Below are 16,442 nucleotides of genomic sequence, written 5' to 3'. Positions count from 1 at the left end.
AATATTAAAATACAGATGTGCAAAACTGCTGGAGAATGGATGACATTTAAAAAAGCAAATATAATTACTGTAAAGTTGGTAAAGGGAAGATTTTATAACTCAAAATTATACATTTAATTGGAATTCATTCAGATGCTTTTGTTTAATTATAAATTTGAAACATTTCTAGTTATGACTTTGTGTGACAATTTATTGCTGGTACCCTGTAATATGTATTTTTGTAATAGTTTTATCATTAATCTAAAATGATCAAAGAAATATTAAAATATTTTATGTTGAAATGAGACTGTTTATGTAGCCTTATGATCTATTTTGGTAATTATTCAACATAAAACTGTACAATTAAATCCCAGTACTTAAATAACAGTTAAGTAACTATCCAGTGAAGACACTTTACATCAAAGTTATTAGAAAGGATTCATTTCAAACCTTGAAATATTATTTAGGCTATTTACCTTCCGAACAGTTAAATCCTATGTATGGTCTGAAACATTCACATTTGTAATTTAGCCACAAATCAATGCATCGGCCCTTGCTCTGGCATGGGTTCCTCTGGCACCATTCATTCTTGCTGCACCCTGGCTTGACATTCAGTGTTGAATTAACTGAAAGATTTTCGACGTCAATTATTTGCGAATCCACCTCCACGTCCTGGAGACAACCAATAAAATAAGGCTGAGGCTGGATGACGTTGGTGACTTCTGGAAAATCTCCGTACTCATCTTCTGTGCTCGCAAAAAAGGTGTTTTCAAATGCAGAAGCAAGCTGAGCACTCTCCAGTCCGACAAACTTTTGGATCACACATTCTTCTGTACATGAATTGTCCAGGAGCTTGACAGAAAAATCACTGCCTAATGTCACTTCCACAGTATGCCAGTCACCATCACTTACATTCTTAAAAATCTCAAGACCTGCAACCAGCTGATTGTTCATTTGCAGAGACGCAGATAAATGCCCATTGAGCACTTCAAGTTTCATAAATGTATCTTTGTTCCCTCTATGAAATATAATTGCACTGGACAGTACAGTTCTACACCTTAGGAATACACGATAGAGAGGTTTATCCATTGACTCCTCATGTTTCCTGGCACTTGCTGTTTTAATACGAAGATATCCACTGACCGCAAAAGAAAAGGTTGTTGGTAATTGACAGTTCAAACCAGTGTAACCGTTAGCACAGAGGCAATGGTGCCTATGTTGTGAATCCTTTAGGTAAGGGATACATGTAGCTCTGTTCTGGCACTCATGGTTCTCACAGCCAGTCAGAATGTCTGTACAGTTCTTGCCTCCATAAAAAACTTTTTGTTCATTTCTTGCTGGGCAGTGACAGATGTAACTCTCCGCTGTATTTTGACACGTTCCACCATTTTGACAAGGGTTTGAGTCACACTCGTTAACATCCATCTCACAGCGTGAACCTTGAAAAGAAAGCACAAGCTTTATTTTCTTCTATTAATCTGTAATATATTAAAACTTTTGTACAGTGTGTGCACTTCCTGCAAGTATCACATTTACTTCTTGTCACACTTTAGTTGGCACAATTCAATGCAATGTCACTCATAAGCATATCCTCTGACTCACCAATGGTATTGTCTCATTATACATATTAAACATGCACACTTCTTAACAATTAAAAGGCTCAGCATATAGACTTTTCATAACAACTATATAGATCGTATATCAACATTTCTTTGAGAACAGTTCCTTTTTTAGAATTTTACAATCTTTCTATGTGGACAGTATATAATATTGGAGTAAGAATGATTACTCTGCAATGAGAAAAATAGGCTGTTCGCTTTATTTAAACAAATAAATTTAGTAGAAAAGGGAAAGCTATTCTACAACTATAAAACAATTGGAGTATTATTCATTCATTGTAGTCAAAATGTCGACATTTTATCATCAAATGGACTGAAGTGCTAATTAGTTTGAATTTTTAAATATATTTTCTGCAATACACGCTTTCAGTTTTGTGATTTCCGCCATGGTTTCTCCCATCAAATAACAACATGAAATTGACAAAAGATGCCTGATGCTTCACCTTATGTAATTACAGGTCCTTGGCCTGCGTTTCATTGCTGATTGGTGGGAATGGGATACTACTTGTGGTAAATCTGCCCATTTAGTATAATGCCTCATTTCCTCCCATTTTCTCTTGCAGTTCAGGCTTTGTAAATGCTACTTCTTTATCAAAAGCTGTAACAGGGTTCCTTCAAGTACATATCCCAGGTTGCATATCCCAGGGATAACAATGATCTTGTTTCACCAGAAAGGGCTGATAATTGCAACTCCCATGTTGCATCTCTCTCATACACAGTAAGCTCTAACTGTAGCTCTAATTGCCCATCCCAGTTCAACAACTGAAGGTCTGGGAACATGGGTGAAGGAAATTTCTGGGAGGCATTTCAACCATACGATGGCTAACTTTATAGGTACTTTTTCAGAATGATATAATTTCTAATTACATAGAATGCACCTCACTGAAACAGGCCATGCGGCCCAGCTGGTCTAAGCCAGTGTTTATGCTTCACACAAGCCTACTCCCACCCCTCTTCATCGAACCCCATCAACATAACCTTCTATTCCTTTCAGCCTCGTGTGTTTATCTAGCTTCCTCTTAAATGCATCTATGCTATTCACCTCAACTACTCCTTGAGGTAGCGAGTTCCACATTCTAACCACTCTCTGGGTAACAACATTTATTCTGAATTCCCTATTGGATTTATTAGTGACTATCTTATATGTATGGCCCCCTAGTTTTGGTTGCCCCCCCCCACCCCCCACAAAGTAATTATAGTATAAATATAGTTTAACTTTTACACTTGGGTACTAGGATGTGTCAGAAAACAACTTAGCCACTGGTAAATGGTAAAAAATCGTTTGAGCAATTTGTTGTTTTTGTGGTACTTGCTACACTGCGAATGTTAGATTTTGGAAACAAATTGAGAGATTTGTTTTTTTTGGAAGGGTGGGGAGTACTGATAGATGTTGATTCATAGCTTGATTGGTTCACATTCAGTCAATAAGCTGTGAGAGCCAAACATCCTGATTAACATAACAGTTTCTGGTTATTTGAGTTTTGGCCTGACAACATGTGACACATGCTAAATGCAAAACTTTTCATTATCTACACACTGATATCTACATCATGGTTTAGGATACCAACCGAGCTATGGTGTTTTTTCTTTAAATTCTAATACATCATAGATTATAATACTCTCCTTGAAATGATTATCCTGTATGTATGTGGAAAACCAGTTGCACACATACATGAGTGCAAGGCAATTTATTACAATTTGTTCCACTATTCACTGTGCAAAAGTGATATTCTAAACAAATAGAAATATTGTTTAATAAACATGATTAAATAACTGACATTTTCAGGGAAATCAGCACAAAAGAAGTTAATTGTCTTATACCCTCCACATTAAAGGGACAATTGCTCAGTGGATTATGGAGATTAGTCTATTATTGGTTACAGTGTATGAAAGACAAATATCTTGGTGAATCTTGATTATGAAAGTGCAACTTAACATAGCTGTTTTGAGAAATAATTGAAGCTAATCTCAAGCAAAATATTTCCAGTTCAATAAAACAGCAAAGTAATTCACATGAGTGATTTGCCAAATTTATAAAGCTGGTAACAATTTTTGAAACTCAAGCTATGCAATTGGCTATGATTATGATTCCTTTGTGTCCGAATAATATCAACTCAAGCTAAAAGATGATTTTTCAGGAAGTGTAAATGATGTCCTATTTCTTTAGCACGCTGCATTACAATTTAATAACTACAGGATTAACCTACAATAGGCATGTATAATGAAACAACTCTTAAAAGGTCACCTTTTTATATGCGGTAGTATCAGCTATGATTTCCCCCCTAAGTTTTAAAGTATCACCACTGGTCTCCACCCTTATGCTTTTAATTCAATAGAATATTTTTTAGCAAAATTTACCTGTGATGACAATCATAAAAATGAAGGAAGCCTTAAGCACCATTGCTCCCAATGTGATTAAAATACAAGATCTGCATCCAAACTATTTGAAAATAATAGACAAAAAATCTTCAGTCCTATGTCGATTCAACACCCGTCGATCGTAGTTCATTTCTCATTGTTAACTTGTATCCTAACTGCACACATTGTTCCTTTGTCTGCCATGCCTGCTGACTCAGCTCAGCACGAAATGTTCTGAAAGCCAGATCAGCAAGGCTTAGCTTAAGAATTAGTAAATTCCTTTCTTACACAATAGTCTCTGTGACCCACTTAGGCTGCTTCCCCTCAACTACAACAAAACTAGCAGCATTAAAAAATATGAAATAAATACACTTTGAACGGCCACATGATGATTTAGTATTGTCTCACATATATTTGGCATAGAAATGCACTGCAAGAAACAGTCCAAAAAAACCTTGCTCCTTTAACCCGATTTCTCTTAAGGCTAGAAGCATTTATTACTGCAAACAGATTAGGAGATTTAATAGAAGAGTTTCACAAAGCATTTACAGCACAGAAATAGGCCATCTATGCCGGTCCGGTGTTTATGCGAGCCTCCTCCCATGCCTCTTCATCTAACCCTATCGGCATATCTTTCTATTCCTTCATGTGTTTATCAAGCTTCCCCTTAAATGCATCTATACTATTTGCCTCAACAACTACTTGTGGTAGTGATTTCCACATTCTAACCACGCTCTTGGTAAAGAAGTTTCTCCTGAATTCCCTATTGGATTTATTAGTGACTATCTTATATTTATAGCCCCTAGTTCTGGTCTCGTCTGTAGGTGGAAACATATTCTCTACATCTACCCTATCAAACCCTTTCATAATCTTGAAGATCTCTATTAAGTCACCCCTCAGTCTTCTCCTTTCTAGAGAAAAGAGCCCCAGCCTGTTCAATCTTTGCTGATAGTTATAACCTCTCAGTTCTGGTATCATTCTAGTAAATCTTTTTTGCACCTTCTCCAGTTCCTTTAGTTTGACAGTAATATAACGATTATATTTTATTTTAGAAAAGAAATAAATTGTGATAAGCTATCTTTAACCCATATGCTGTGTATGTAGTCGGAATTTTACAATTACCCCAACCTGATTTTTTTTACTTAGTAATATTACTGCAAACATTGTGAACCATTATTCACACAGCTGAGTGTTTTAATTTCTTCTGGTAGTGCACTGCTTAATGTGTTTGCACACGCAAGATTCTTTTGTGTGCTATTTTAATCCAGTTTAAAATAAATGGGTTAAAATAATTAAAATAGCACACAAACACATGTATGCAAACATGTTAAGCAGTGCACTATCAGAAGAACCTCCTGGGGAAAAAATACTTTGGAGGAAATCACTTTAGAACAAAATGTATTTTTATTTAAAAGATGATGGTTGTGAGGATGCTACGGAAACAGTGGGAAATGCAGGTTTGATCCACGGCTCTGTTGGGTTCCTGGTCTCAACTCCGCTGCTCTTTTGGGAGGCAACAAGTAAAAAGGCATCTGGCCTCCAGAGAGATGATGCAAAGTCAGAGAGTGGTTTCTTGGCTGTTCTCGTAGGTCTTTTAGTCGCTGACTCAAAGTTACATTGCCAGGGGCTGATCCCCAGGCCACAAGCCCTCTTTGGCTGCAGATGCCCATTGCTTAGTGTTTCCAGGACACTGAAGCAAAAAAAGAGGGACATAAAGAGACTAAAATTGAAGAACTATTCTGCTTTAAAAAGTTTGAGCTACAGATTTTAGGTATGTTCATCTTGAACTAAAGTAGACTTTTTTGTCAAGTAAAAGGTACTGGTTCCATTTTTCTCTACAATTAGAACACGGTTCTTTCCATTAGGCATAAAGTGCCACAAAATCTGCATTTAATTTAGATTTAAATGTGGATAGGCACACTTGTACCACTTTGACCCTACTGTTCTTTATATGCTGTTATAGATATGCTGTTAGGTGTCAGCCATGGTTCAGTGGATAGCACTCTTGCCTCTGTGTCAGCAGGTTGTGTGCTCAAGTTCCACTCCAGAGACCTGAGTACATAATCTAGGCTGACACCTCAGTGCAGTACTAAGGGAGTGCTGTACTGTCGGAGGCACCGTCATTCGGATGAGATGTTAAATCAAAGCCTTGTCTGCCCTCTCAGGTGGACGTGAAAGATCCCATGTTCTAACCAATATTTATCTCTCAGCCAACATCACTAAAACAGATGACCTGGTCATTATCACATTGCTGTTTGTGGGAGCTTGCTGTGTGCAAATTGGCTGTTGCGTTTCCTACATTACAACAGTGACTACACTTCAAAAGTGCTTCACTGGCTGTAAAGCGCTTTGGGACATCCTGACATCATGAAAGGCGCTATATAAATGCAAGTTCTTTCTTTATTGGTGGAATAGATCCAGGGAGAACTCAAATTGATAAGGGGCTAGCTCTTCGATTTAAAGACACAGTATCTTTTCCTGCAAAGCAATTTCTCAAAGCATTTGGATATATATTGCAAGATGGAATCTTGCTCTTTTAATGCAAATGTGCTGCCTATTCACATTATCAAGTCGAATGTTAAGGCTGCAAAGACACATTGCTGCCTTTAAAATTTTAAAACTACATTGTGCGCTGGAGAAATTAATTGCATGTAATTTTGTAAATGTGAGCTTTGGACAGCCATTTCCCATTTATTATTGACAGAAAATATCTACACAATGGATCTCTTTGTGAATTGTTAAAATATGTATGTTTAATAACATCCGCGTTAAAAAGAATAAAAGCCATTTAGAACCACTCAAACTTCAACTTTGGCCTTAAATATTGGAGAATGATTGCGATGAGTATTAAAAGAGGCCTCTAGCAACCAATTTAAATAGAAAATGTCTAAATAGCTTGTTGGATTGTCAACGTCATGATTTGCCTCAAGCTCTTATCGTGATGCTAAGATTATGACTCTCTGTCTTTCCTTTCTTCACCATGTATGCTGCTCATTGCAAGATTCAGCTTTCTCATTATATGCCCTTTCCAAAGCGTTAGTATTATCTATAACTCTAATGCTGTGACTTTTCTGTACAAATGAGACAGGCCTGAATTAAACAATTTACATTCTGTTTCATTCAACTAAGTTCAAAGTCCATCACAGTTCTGCCTGCAAAATATTTGTGTAACCAAGATACCGAATAACTTCAGTTTCTTACAACAATAACCTGTTTTACATATAACAAAACCACAAAATAATTATGGATGAATAAGGCCATTCAGCCCATCTTAGTTCATTCATCCAGAAAAAACCCGAAAGCTCCTCCATTGCAGCAGCTAATTATTTCTTAAATGATTCCAGAGTTTTCACCTCTGCCCTTCATTATTCTATCAGGAGGTCCATTCCGTGTGTTCATCACTCTTTATCACAGAATCACAGAAACCCCACAGTGCAGATAGAGGCCATTTCGGCCCATCGAGCCTGCACCGACACATATCCCACCCGATCCCCGTAACCCCTACACCAACACATGTCCCACCCTATCCCTGTAACCCCATGTATTTAATCCCCCTAACACTAAGGGTTAATTTACACAGACATGATCTTCCTGACATCAGTTCTAAATGTGCCTTTCACTAATTTTAATCTGTGCCCCCTCGTATTACACTTGCATTGTAGGTTAACAGACTTTTCTGGATTTCCCTTTTCCATACACTTTACTATCTTGTGTAGCTCTATAAGTTACAGAAGGAAAGGGCACATCAGGTGGGTCAGGAAACAAAACTGGGTCTCCATTGGGCTGTGTGCCTCAAGCACTCTGACATGTTCTGACTGTCTAAAGTTTCCAGGCACCTACAAAAGCCCGGCCCTGCAGATGTGCAAAGTAATCTGTCGGTGTTCGCTTTATAATGCTACAAAAAGCAGATGCTTCTCTTCAGCTCCCTCTGCCATTGACAGACAAAATTGCAGTGCGTTGCCAGGCCTGATTAATCCACTGAGCTTGGATGGTTGCTTGGAGCTCCTTGAATTCAATGTTTATGATCAGCTTTGTGCCACGAGCGATTATCATTCTGCATTACTGGCTTGGATATAGTTATAAAAATTGTAGTATGATACTGGGGTTAAAGGGGTTACATTATGGGAACAGGTTGCATAGACTAGGCTTGTATTCCTTTGAATATAGAAGATTAAGGGGTGATCTAATTGAGGTGTTTAAAATGATTAAAGGAGATGATAGGGTAGAGAGAGAAAAACTATTTCCTCTGGTGGGGGAGTTCAGAACAAGGGGGCATAACCTTGAAATTAGAGCTAGGCCGGTCAGGGGTGATGTCAGGAAGCACTTCACACAAAAGTTAGTGGAAATCTCTCCCCCAAAAAGCTGTGAGGCTCGGTCAGTTGAAAATTTCTAAACTGAGATGGGTAAGTTTTTGTTAGGCAAGGGTATTAAGGGTTCCAGAACCAAGGCAGGTAGATGGAGTTAAGATACAAATCAGCCACAATCTATTTGAATGGCGGAAGAGGCTTGAGAAGCTGAACGGCCTACTCCTGTCCCTATATTTTTCAACTGGAAAAATTAAGGAGCATTTGTGCAAAAAAAAAGAGAATACAAATATTAGCTGCATTGTTTCACTCTTACAGCAGCCCTTCTAAAGAAGACTCTCACCTGGTGTACTCCTTTTCATAATGTGCTGGGATTCTCATCACATAGTGTGCTTGAAGAACAGGTTTTCTTTTGACTATCCAATGTGAGAACCACCCTTCTCACGTGATGTTTCTCCGAGCCTCGCCAGTGTGACTCCAGCATTCCCTTTGTACCCAATACGACCCTGAGTTGCCCATTGTGACCCCATATTAAATAGCACAACTCCCTCTCACCTAGCTATAGACAGGAATTCTTCAGTATCCTCTGTTATATTCTCTGGATCTGTTTCTCATGGGTAATGTGAGAGCAGGATTGAGGGGAACTTGAAGTTACACTGGGAGGAATAGGGTTTGGAAAGACATCAGATGGGAGGAAGGACTGGAGGTATAAGAGGGATTAGGAGAATGAGGATTATTAGGTCCTACCAGGTCATGAAGTACAGACAAGGAAGACCATTTGACTCATCTAACTCAACCTATGATAACCCCATCACAGCATCTAACCCTCTCTTGAATGGCTCTAGAATTTCTGCCTCCGCTACCCTGCTCAGGTTATTCTAGGTATTAATCACCCCTTGAATGATGAAGTACTTCCTGACATCAGTCCTCACATTGCCTTTTACTAGGTTGTACCTATGCCTCCTTGTCCTATAGTTATGGTTTAACTTAGTGCTCAGGATTAACCTTTTCTTAGTATCTTGCATACCTCTTTAAGATTTCACTCAGGTATGTCCCTTCAAGGATGAAGAGTTTTTCTAATCTTTCCTCATAATTAAGTTCTCTGGCACGAGTGACTAGTGTGATGGCCCTTCTTTCAGCATTTGAATTAAGTTTTGTAAATCAAAATTTTCTGAGGGCTCATGCCTTCAGATTGCCGCTAGAATCTTGGACTACGTCATCGTCCAAGTGAGGGACCACAAGGACGTCCGCATCACCCGCGCCATGACAGGAGCTGATGACTGCTGGACAGACCACCGCCTAACCCACTCTGTCATCTCCATCAATGTAGCCCCAAAACAGCGGCGGCAACAGAAATAATGCCGCAGGAAAATTAACGCTGGAGCACTCAAAGACCCTGCTAAGAAAGCCCTATTTAGCCTGCACCTCACAAACAACCTGACGACTCCCAGTGATGCAGAGACGCAGAGTGCCCACAGCGTCTGGTCTGCACTCAAGGCCTCCATAATCAGCACTTGTGAAGAGACGCTCGGTCACTCGACCAGGAAGCACCAAGACTGGTTCAACGAGAATGACCAGGAGATCCAGGAGCTAATAAGCCGCAAGCGCAAGGCATTTCTGATCTGGAAACAGCAACAGAACTCGAGAGCAAGAAAGCAGCTCTACAGAAGCCTGAAGGCCGAGGTCCAACAAAAAACGCGCGACCTAAAGAACAGATGGTGGGTGGAGAAAGCGCAGGAGATCCAGCAGCTAGCCGACAACCACGACGTGCGTGGATTCTTTAGCGCAGTCAAGACCATCTACGGCCCAAGCACCCAAGGCCCTTCCCCACTGCGGGCCAAGAACGGAGAGGTACTCATCAAGGACAGGGAAGCAGTCAGTGCCCGCTGGAAGGAACACTTCAAAGATCTCCTTAACCATGACTCTGTCTTCGACACGAGTGTCCTCAACTCCAACCCACAGCATGTTACCCGCCACCATCTCGGCACAACCCCAGCCCGGCATGAGGTTGAAAAGGCCATCCGACAACTGAAGAACAACAAGGCCTCAGGAGCAGATGGAATCCCCGCCGAGGCACTAAAGCATGGTGGAGAAGCACTACTGGCGCGAATTCATGAACTCATTTCTCTTATCTGGAAGGAGGATCTCAGAGACGCCGTAATTGTGACCATCTTCAAGAAAGGTGACAAGTCCGATTGCGGTAATTACAGAGGAGTTTCCCTGCTATCTGCCACAGGGAAAGTCATCGCAAGAATCCTCCTCAACCGCCTTCTCCCAGTGGCCGAAGAGCTTCTCCCAGAGTCGCAATGCGGATTCCGCCCACTAAGAGGCACAATGGACATGATCTTCACCGCACGTCAATTACAAGAGAAATGCAGGGAACAGCACCAACTACTGTACATGGCCTTCTTTGATCTCACAAAGGCTTTCGACACTGTCAACCATGAGCGATTATGGAGTGTCCCCCTCAAATTCGGCTGCCCTCAAAAGTTTGACACTATCCTCTGCCTGCTTCATGACGACATACAAGCCATGATCCTGACCAATGGTTCCACCACAGAACCAATTCACGTACGAACCGGGGTCAAGCAAGGCTGTGTCATCGCACCAACGCTCTTCTCGATCTTCCTTGCTGCAATGCTCCATCTCACCCTCAGTAAGCTCCCCACTGGAGTGGAGCTAATTTACAGAACAAACGGGAAACTGTTCAACCTCCGTCGCCTCCAGTCCAGATCCAAGGTCGTCCCATCCTCTGTCGTCGAATTACAGTATGCAGACGATGCTTGCGTCTGCGCTCACTCGGAGGTCGAACTCCAAACCATCATAAACACCTTCACCGAAGCATACGAGAGCATGGGCCTTACACTAAACATCCGTAAGACAAAGGTCCTCTACCAACCTGCCCCCGCCACACAGTGCTGCCCCCCGATTATCAAAATCCACGACAAGGCCTTGGACAACGTGGACCACTTTCCATACCCCGGGAGCCTACTGTCAACAAGGGCAGACGTCGACGACGAAGTCCAACACTGCCTTCAGTGTGCCAGTGCAGCCTTCGGTCGCCTGAGGAAGAGAGTGTTTGAAGACCAGGACCTCAAACCCGGCACTAAGCTCATGGTCTACAGGGTAGCAGTGATACCTGCCCTGCCGTATGCCTCAGAGACATGGACCATGTACAGCAGGCACCTCAAAGCACTGGAGAGGTACCACCAACGCTGCCTCCGCATGATCCTGCAAATCCATTGGCAGGATAGGCGCACCAACATCAGTGTTCTTGCTCAGGCCAACATCCCCAGCATCGAAGCTCTGACCACGCTCAATCAGCTCCGATGGATGGGTCACATTGTCAGCATGCCCAATACGAGACTCCCAAAACAAGCGCTCTACTCGGAGCTCCGGCACGGCAAGAGAGCCAAAGGTGGGCAGAGGAAACGCTTCAAGGACACCCTCAAAGCCTCCTTGAAAAAATGTAACATCCCCACCAACACCTGGGAATCCCTGGCCCAAGACCGCACAAAGTGAAGGAGAAGCATCCGGGAAGGCACCGAACACCTCGAGTCTCTTCGCTGGGAGCAAGCGGAAGCCAAATGCAGGCAGCGCAAGGAGCGCACATCAACCCTAGCACCCCACCCACCCACCCCTTGAACCACCATCTGCCCCACCTGTGACAGAGACTGTAGGTCCCGCATTGGACTCATCAGTCACCTGTGAGCTCATTTTTAATGTGGAAGCAAGTCATCCTCAGTTCCGAGGGACTGCCTAAGAAGAAGAAGTTCTTTGAAAACCGGAGACCCTTTCAGGTGTTTCAGTACCAATGGTTTATTTTCCTCCAATATGTGTGAAAAACTGTTAGGTATACCTGCTGAAGTTCACGTCCCACTGCACTTTCAGTGTTGTTATTAGTTTTTGAGTTGTCAGCCTTTTGGTGACTCAACTTTTCTCTTAAGTTGTTGGTCTGCTTTTGCCTATTTTCTGGGAAGGCATGTAGGCTTGACAGTCCTGTCTGAAATCCTCTACTATGTACATACTACAATCCATACAACTCGTTTCTCTCTCTAACTTTTATCCCACTAGAATTAGAGCAAAACTTACAGTACCTTTCACTAAATTTTCAGTATTGTACTTTTTACTAAAGTTTAAATTAAGAACTAACAGTGCTTTCTACTTGTGACCACAAAAGCTTCCAGTGTTTCTACTAAAGTAATACTATTTGTATTGGCACCATTTAAAGTCAGCTCTCTACAGTTTCTTTGACAATGGAGGCATATTATTACCTTTTAAACAACCTAATGTATAGCTTGTTTATAACTGATTGTGAACCTCATTAATATCATTAACAAGAACAACAATGCCCAATTATTATTTTACACAAATAAATTAAGTCCTGATCTTCAAGCATTGTTTTGTGTTACTGGGCCATTTTAGGAGACAAACACTTTGTAATATACCTGACAGCAATTACCAGTCATCAAATAAATCACATGATCCATTCCAAGTGTCCTGAATAAACATCCCATTGGATCGAAGCTATTTTCCCAGCACTTCCCTAAAGCTAAATTCTCACAACCGATATTAAGGTTTTAACAGCAGTGATTGTCACCTGCACCAATCAGTCTGGCCTGTATTCTCCAGCTAATTCTCTGTCAGTTAGTACAGTAACTGGTAACTAATTCACTGAGGTAAGTGTGGGTGTCGTGAGCTGTGTTTAAGGGTAGATCAATAGCCCAGACCCTGCTAAACTTCCACCTGCAGATAACAGGCCAGAAATTGGTGAACGGGGCTTGCAGCCCCGTTTCTGCACTTACCCCGCGCTACTGCCGATCAGCTCCAGGGACGCCTGGAATTGGTGTTTCCAGAAGAAGAATCCCGGGCAGCGTATGACGTCACGCCGCCCAGGAGTGCAGCCAGCGCGAAGCCAGGAGCGTGCAGTGCAAGTGAGACACGCCCCTTGAGGTCTCAGTTTCACTGGACACGCCCCCAATGTTTCTGTCAAGCTGCTAAGCATTTTTACATGCAAAGCAGCAGTTTAAATAGGTTTTTGGAAGTTTTTTGAAGATTTTGGTAACTTTTATAAACTTTTTTTAAATGTTTACATTATTTTGAGTAATCTGAAGTAGTTTTAAAGAGAATTAAAGCAATTTAAAGACTTTTAAAAGCCCTAAAATAATTTTTTTAATTCCATTTATTTATTTAGCAATGTCGTCGTCATACGTGTCTTCACACTGTTCCCTTTGGGGAACTGTATGAAGTGGTGGAAGGATTTATGGCCATGATTAACGCTCATTCCGTGACCGTAACCATCTTTGAACCAGCCATTAGGGCGGTTAGTCCTATGGCGGGAGGGTTTTACGGGCTCCCACAAGCTATACAAGGAGGGGGGGCCACCCACACCCACGGACGCAAATATCCCACTGGATGTCAACCCAGAATTTAGAGCCGGAGCTCCGACTCCACTTGCCGGGACTGTCTGGAGCGGGGTTCGAAACCCTACCCTAATCTGGCCCAGCGGCGGGGATCCTACCGCTATGACAAAGGCCCAATCCGATTAGCAACGTGAAATGGCAGCATAGGGCTCCAGTCACAGGGAGGGAAAAGGCGCAGGAAACGTATGGGTGTCACCTTTTGTGCGGAGTGGGCCTTTTGCGTAGCAGTAAGCATCCCCGCCGCTGGGCCAGAAGGAGTAGGGTTTTGAACCCCACTCCAGACAGTCCCGGCAAGTGGAGTCGGAGCTCCAACTTTAAATTCTGGGTGGACATCCAGCGGGATACTTGCGTCCGTGGGTGTTGGTGGCCCCCCCCCCCCTCAGATGGGTTGTGGGAGCCCGTAAAACCCTCCCGCCATAGGACTAACCACCCTAATGGCTGGTTCAAAGATGGTTACGGTCACGGAATGAGCGTTAATCACGGCCATAAATCCTTCCACCACTTCATACAGTTCCCCAAAGGGAACAGTGTGAGGATACGTACGATGATGACCTCTTGCGCAATGCACCTCCTTGGACCCTCAGTCGCAGATGCGAGGGGGCAAGTCGTGCAATTGTTAAATTTTTCATTTTATTGACATGTAAAATGTTGGCCCAGTAATTCCCTTCCAAATGCGCGAGTACGGTCGGGGTACTTACGCATCTGGCTGGATGAAATGCCGGTTTTCAGCATGCACAGTGCATGTGGGGAAAACCGGCATTTCCTGTCCTCTGAACGAAGGGGTTCAGAGGCAGAACGCGTGCGACTGCACAGGCAGCGCGTGCGCAGTATAATTCGCCGCTTTCATTAATGCTTTCAGTGAGGTCAAGTCATTACAACTTACACATGAAAAAAGCATGGGTACAGTTGCTCCAGAGGCTGCGGAGGAAGATATTTATTATCGTGGAGCTTCTGAAAGTATGTATGTCTGTATATATTCCTTTGCGTGTTATGTATATATTCCTTTACTTATGTGTATGAATGTATTATTTAATTATGACTTTCAGAGAAAGTAACTTATTGGAAAATCATAATTAAAAACATACATTCATACACATTAGTAAAGGAATATAAAACATACATACATATACGTAAAGGAATATATGTGGACATACATACATAACTCATTCTCACATTCCATTCACACAGCCACAATTGCTCCTTCTACCTACCGTTCTGAAAACCCTTTTAAAAAAAAAAAAAATTTTAACTTTAAAACTTACTTAAAATTTCTTAAAATAACTTCCTTCCCTTTCCCAAACAAAAATATTGCATTTCAGAAGCTCCACGATAAAATGTTTCTTCCTCCGCAGCCAATGAACCACTTTACACTTGCTTTTTTCAAGTGTAACTTCTGAGGACTTACCCTCACGGATTTCATGAATGAAATCTACGAAGTTCACTGCGCAAGCGCTGCCTGTGCAGTCGCACGCGCTCGAGGTCTGGAAATGCCGGCGTTCCCCGCATGCGCTGTTCATGCTGAACGCCGGCATTTCCAACGGCCAGATGCGTGAGTACCCCGAGCGCACTCACGCCTTTGGCCGCGAATTTCTGGCCCAACATTGAGAAAGGTCAGAAGTCAGCAAACCTGTTGCACCTGAATCCCATAATTCAGCTAGTTGCCTGCAATATTTATTTATTTAATAAAGGCTGAAGCCAATCAATTTAGAAATGTCTCTTGAGATTAATTTGATGGCTCGAGCGCTTCCGTGAACGGTGGGCGCCGCGGGGACTGGAGTGCATAATTGATTTAAACGACCAAATTTTAATTTGATTTGTTAAGTTTTATTTAAAGATTTATTAGAGTTTTTGTTACAGTTTATTTGTTTAATTTATTTTGGTCTTACAAAAAGAGGGAGATTAATTTGATGACCTTTTTTCAGCAGTTGAGGTAATTCAATCGTGTAATCCCAGGAGTGAATAGTGGTTAACTCTTACTATACCAGTCAAATAGTGTCTGAGTTGAGGTTTTTTCGGCTGTGCGGTGTCTGTTACTTGCAGTAGTTTTATCTTGGATTAGTTTGCTGCTGCTTAGCATGCATTGAGGCCTTTATCAATTTGGAGGTAAGTAACTTTTCCTGCATTATGTGCCCTGACCTTCTGTGGGAAAGCATCGCAGAAAGGGGGAGTTCTTGATAGATTTTTCTTTGATTAAAGCATGTTTTTAGCTGTTTCTAGTGAGATAAATGGGCTCCTGTTTCCTCCATGATATTGGCATGCTGATCAGAACACATCCTAAAAAAGGCTCTTCGAGAGTCTATTTAACTTATTGGACTAATTTAAAGCCGCTGAGTCAGCTTGATACACATGGATATAGTTAGTCTCTCTGATGGTTAATGATCTAAGCTATGATATTGAAGTTTATTCCATCTTCACTGAGCAACTGGGTTTTGATAGTGTAAATAAAGAGAAACTGTTTCCAATGGCTGAAGGGTCAATAACGAGAGGGCACAGATTTAAGGCGATTGGCAAAAGAATCAGAGGCAACAGGAGGAAAAACTTTTTATGCAACGCGTGGTTTGGATTTGGAAAGCACTGCCTGATAGGGTGGTGGATACAGAGTCAATAGTCGCCTTCGAAAGGGAATTGGATAAATATTTGAAGGAGAAAGAATTGCCGGGATATGGGGAAAGAGCGGGGGGGAGTGGGACTAACGGGATTGCTCTTCGAAAGAGCAGACTTGATGGGCCGAATGGACTCCTTCTGTGCTGTATTATTCT

The 16,442-nt window shown here is 41.8% G+C and overlaps 1 protein-coding gene across 5 annotated transcripts in view; it reads right to left on the bottom strand.

The window, feature by feature from the left end:
* Positions 1-16,442, bottom strand: part of crb1 (crumbs cell polarity complex component 1) — a 176,560-nt gene that overhangs the window by 96,096 nt on the left and 64,022 nt on the right. For all 5 annotated transcript variants that reach the window (XR_015077644.1, XM_085982398.1, XM_085982397.1 and 2 more), the window contains exon 6: positions 456-1,418. Coding sequence is in view for 4 of the 5 variants with exons in the window: in XM_085982398.1 (XP_085838524.1) it covers positions 456-1,418 (963 nt within the window). In the remaining variant the exon portion in view is untranslated. The remainder of the gene's footprint in view (positions 1-455; positions 1,419-16,442) is intronic.

The sequence above is a fragment of the Somniosus microcephalus genome, chromosome 3 (genome assembly GCF_052327205.1).
Source record: "Somniosus microcephalus isolate GS21.2 chromosome 3, FLI_Smic_1.0, whole genome shotgun sequence".
NCBI lineage: Eukaryota > Metazoa > Chordata > Chondrichthyes > Squaliformes > Somniosidae > Somniosus > Somniosus microcephalus.
This window is presented reverse-complemented; position numbering and strand designations above follow the sequence as displayed.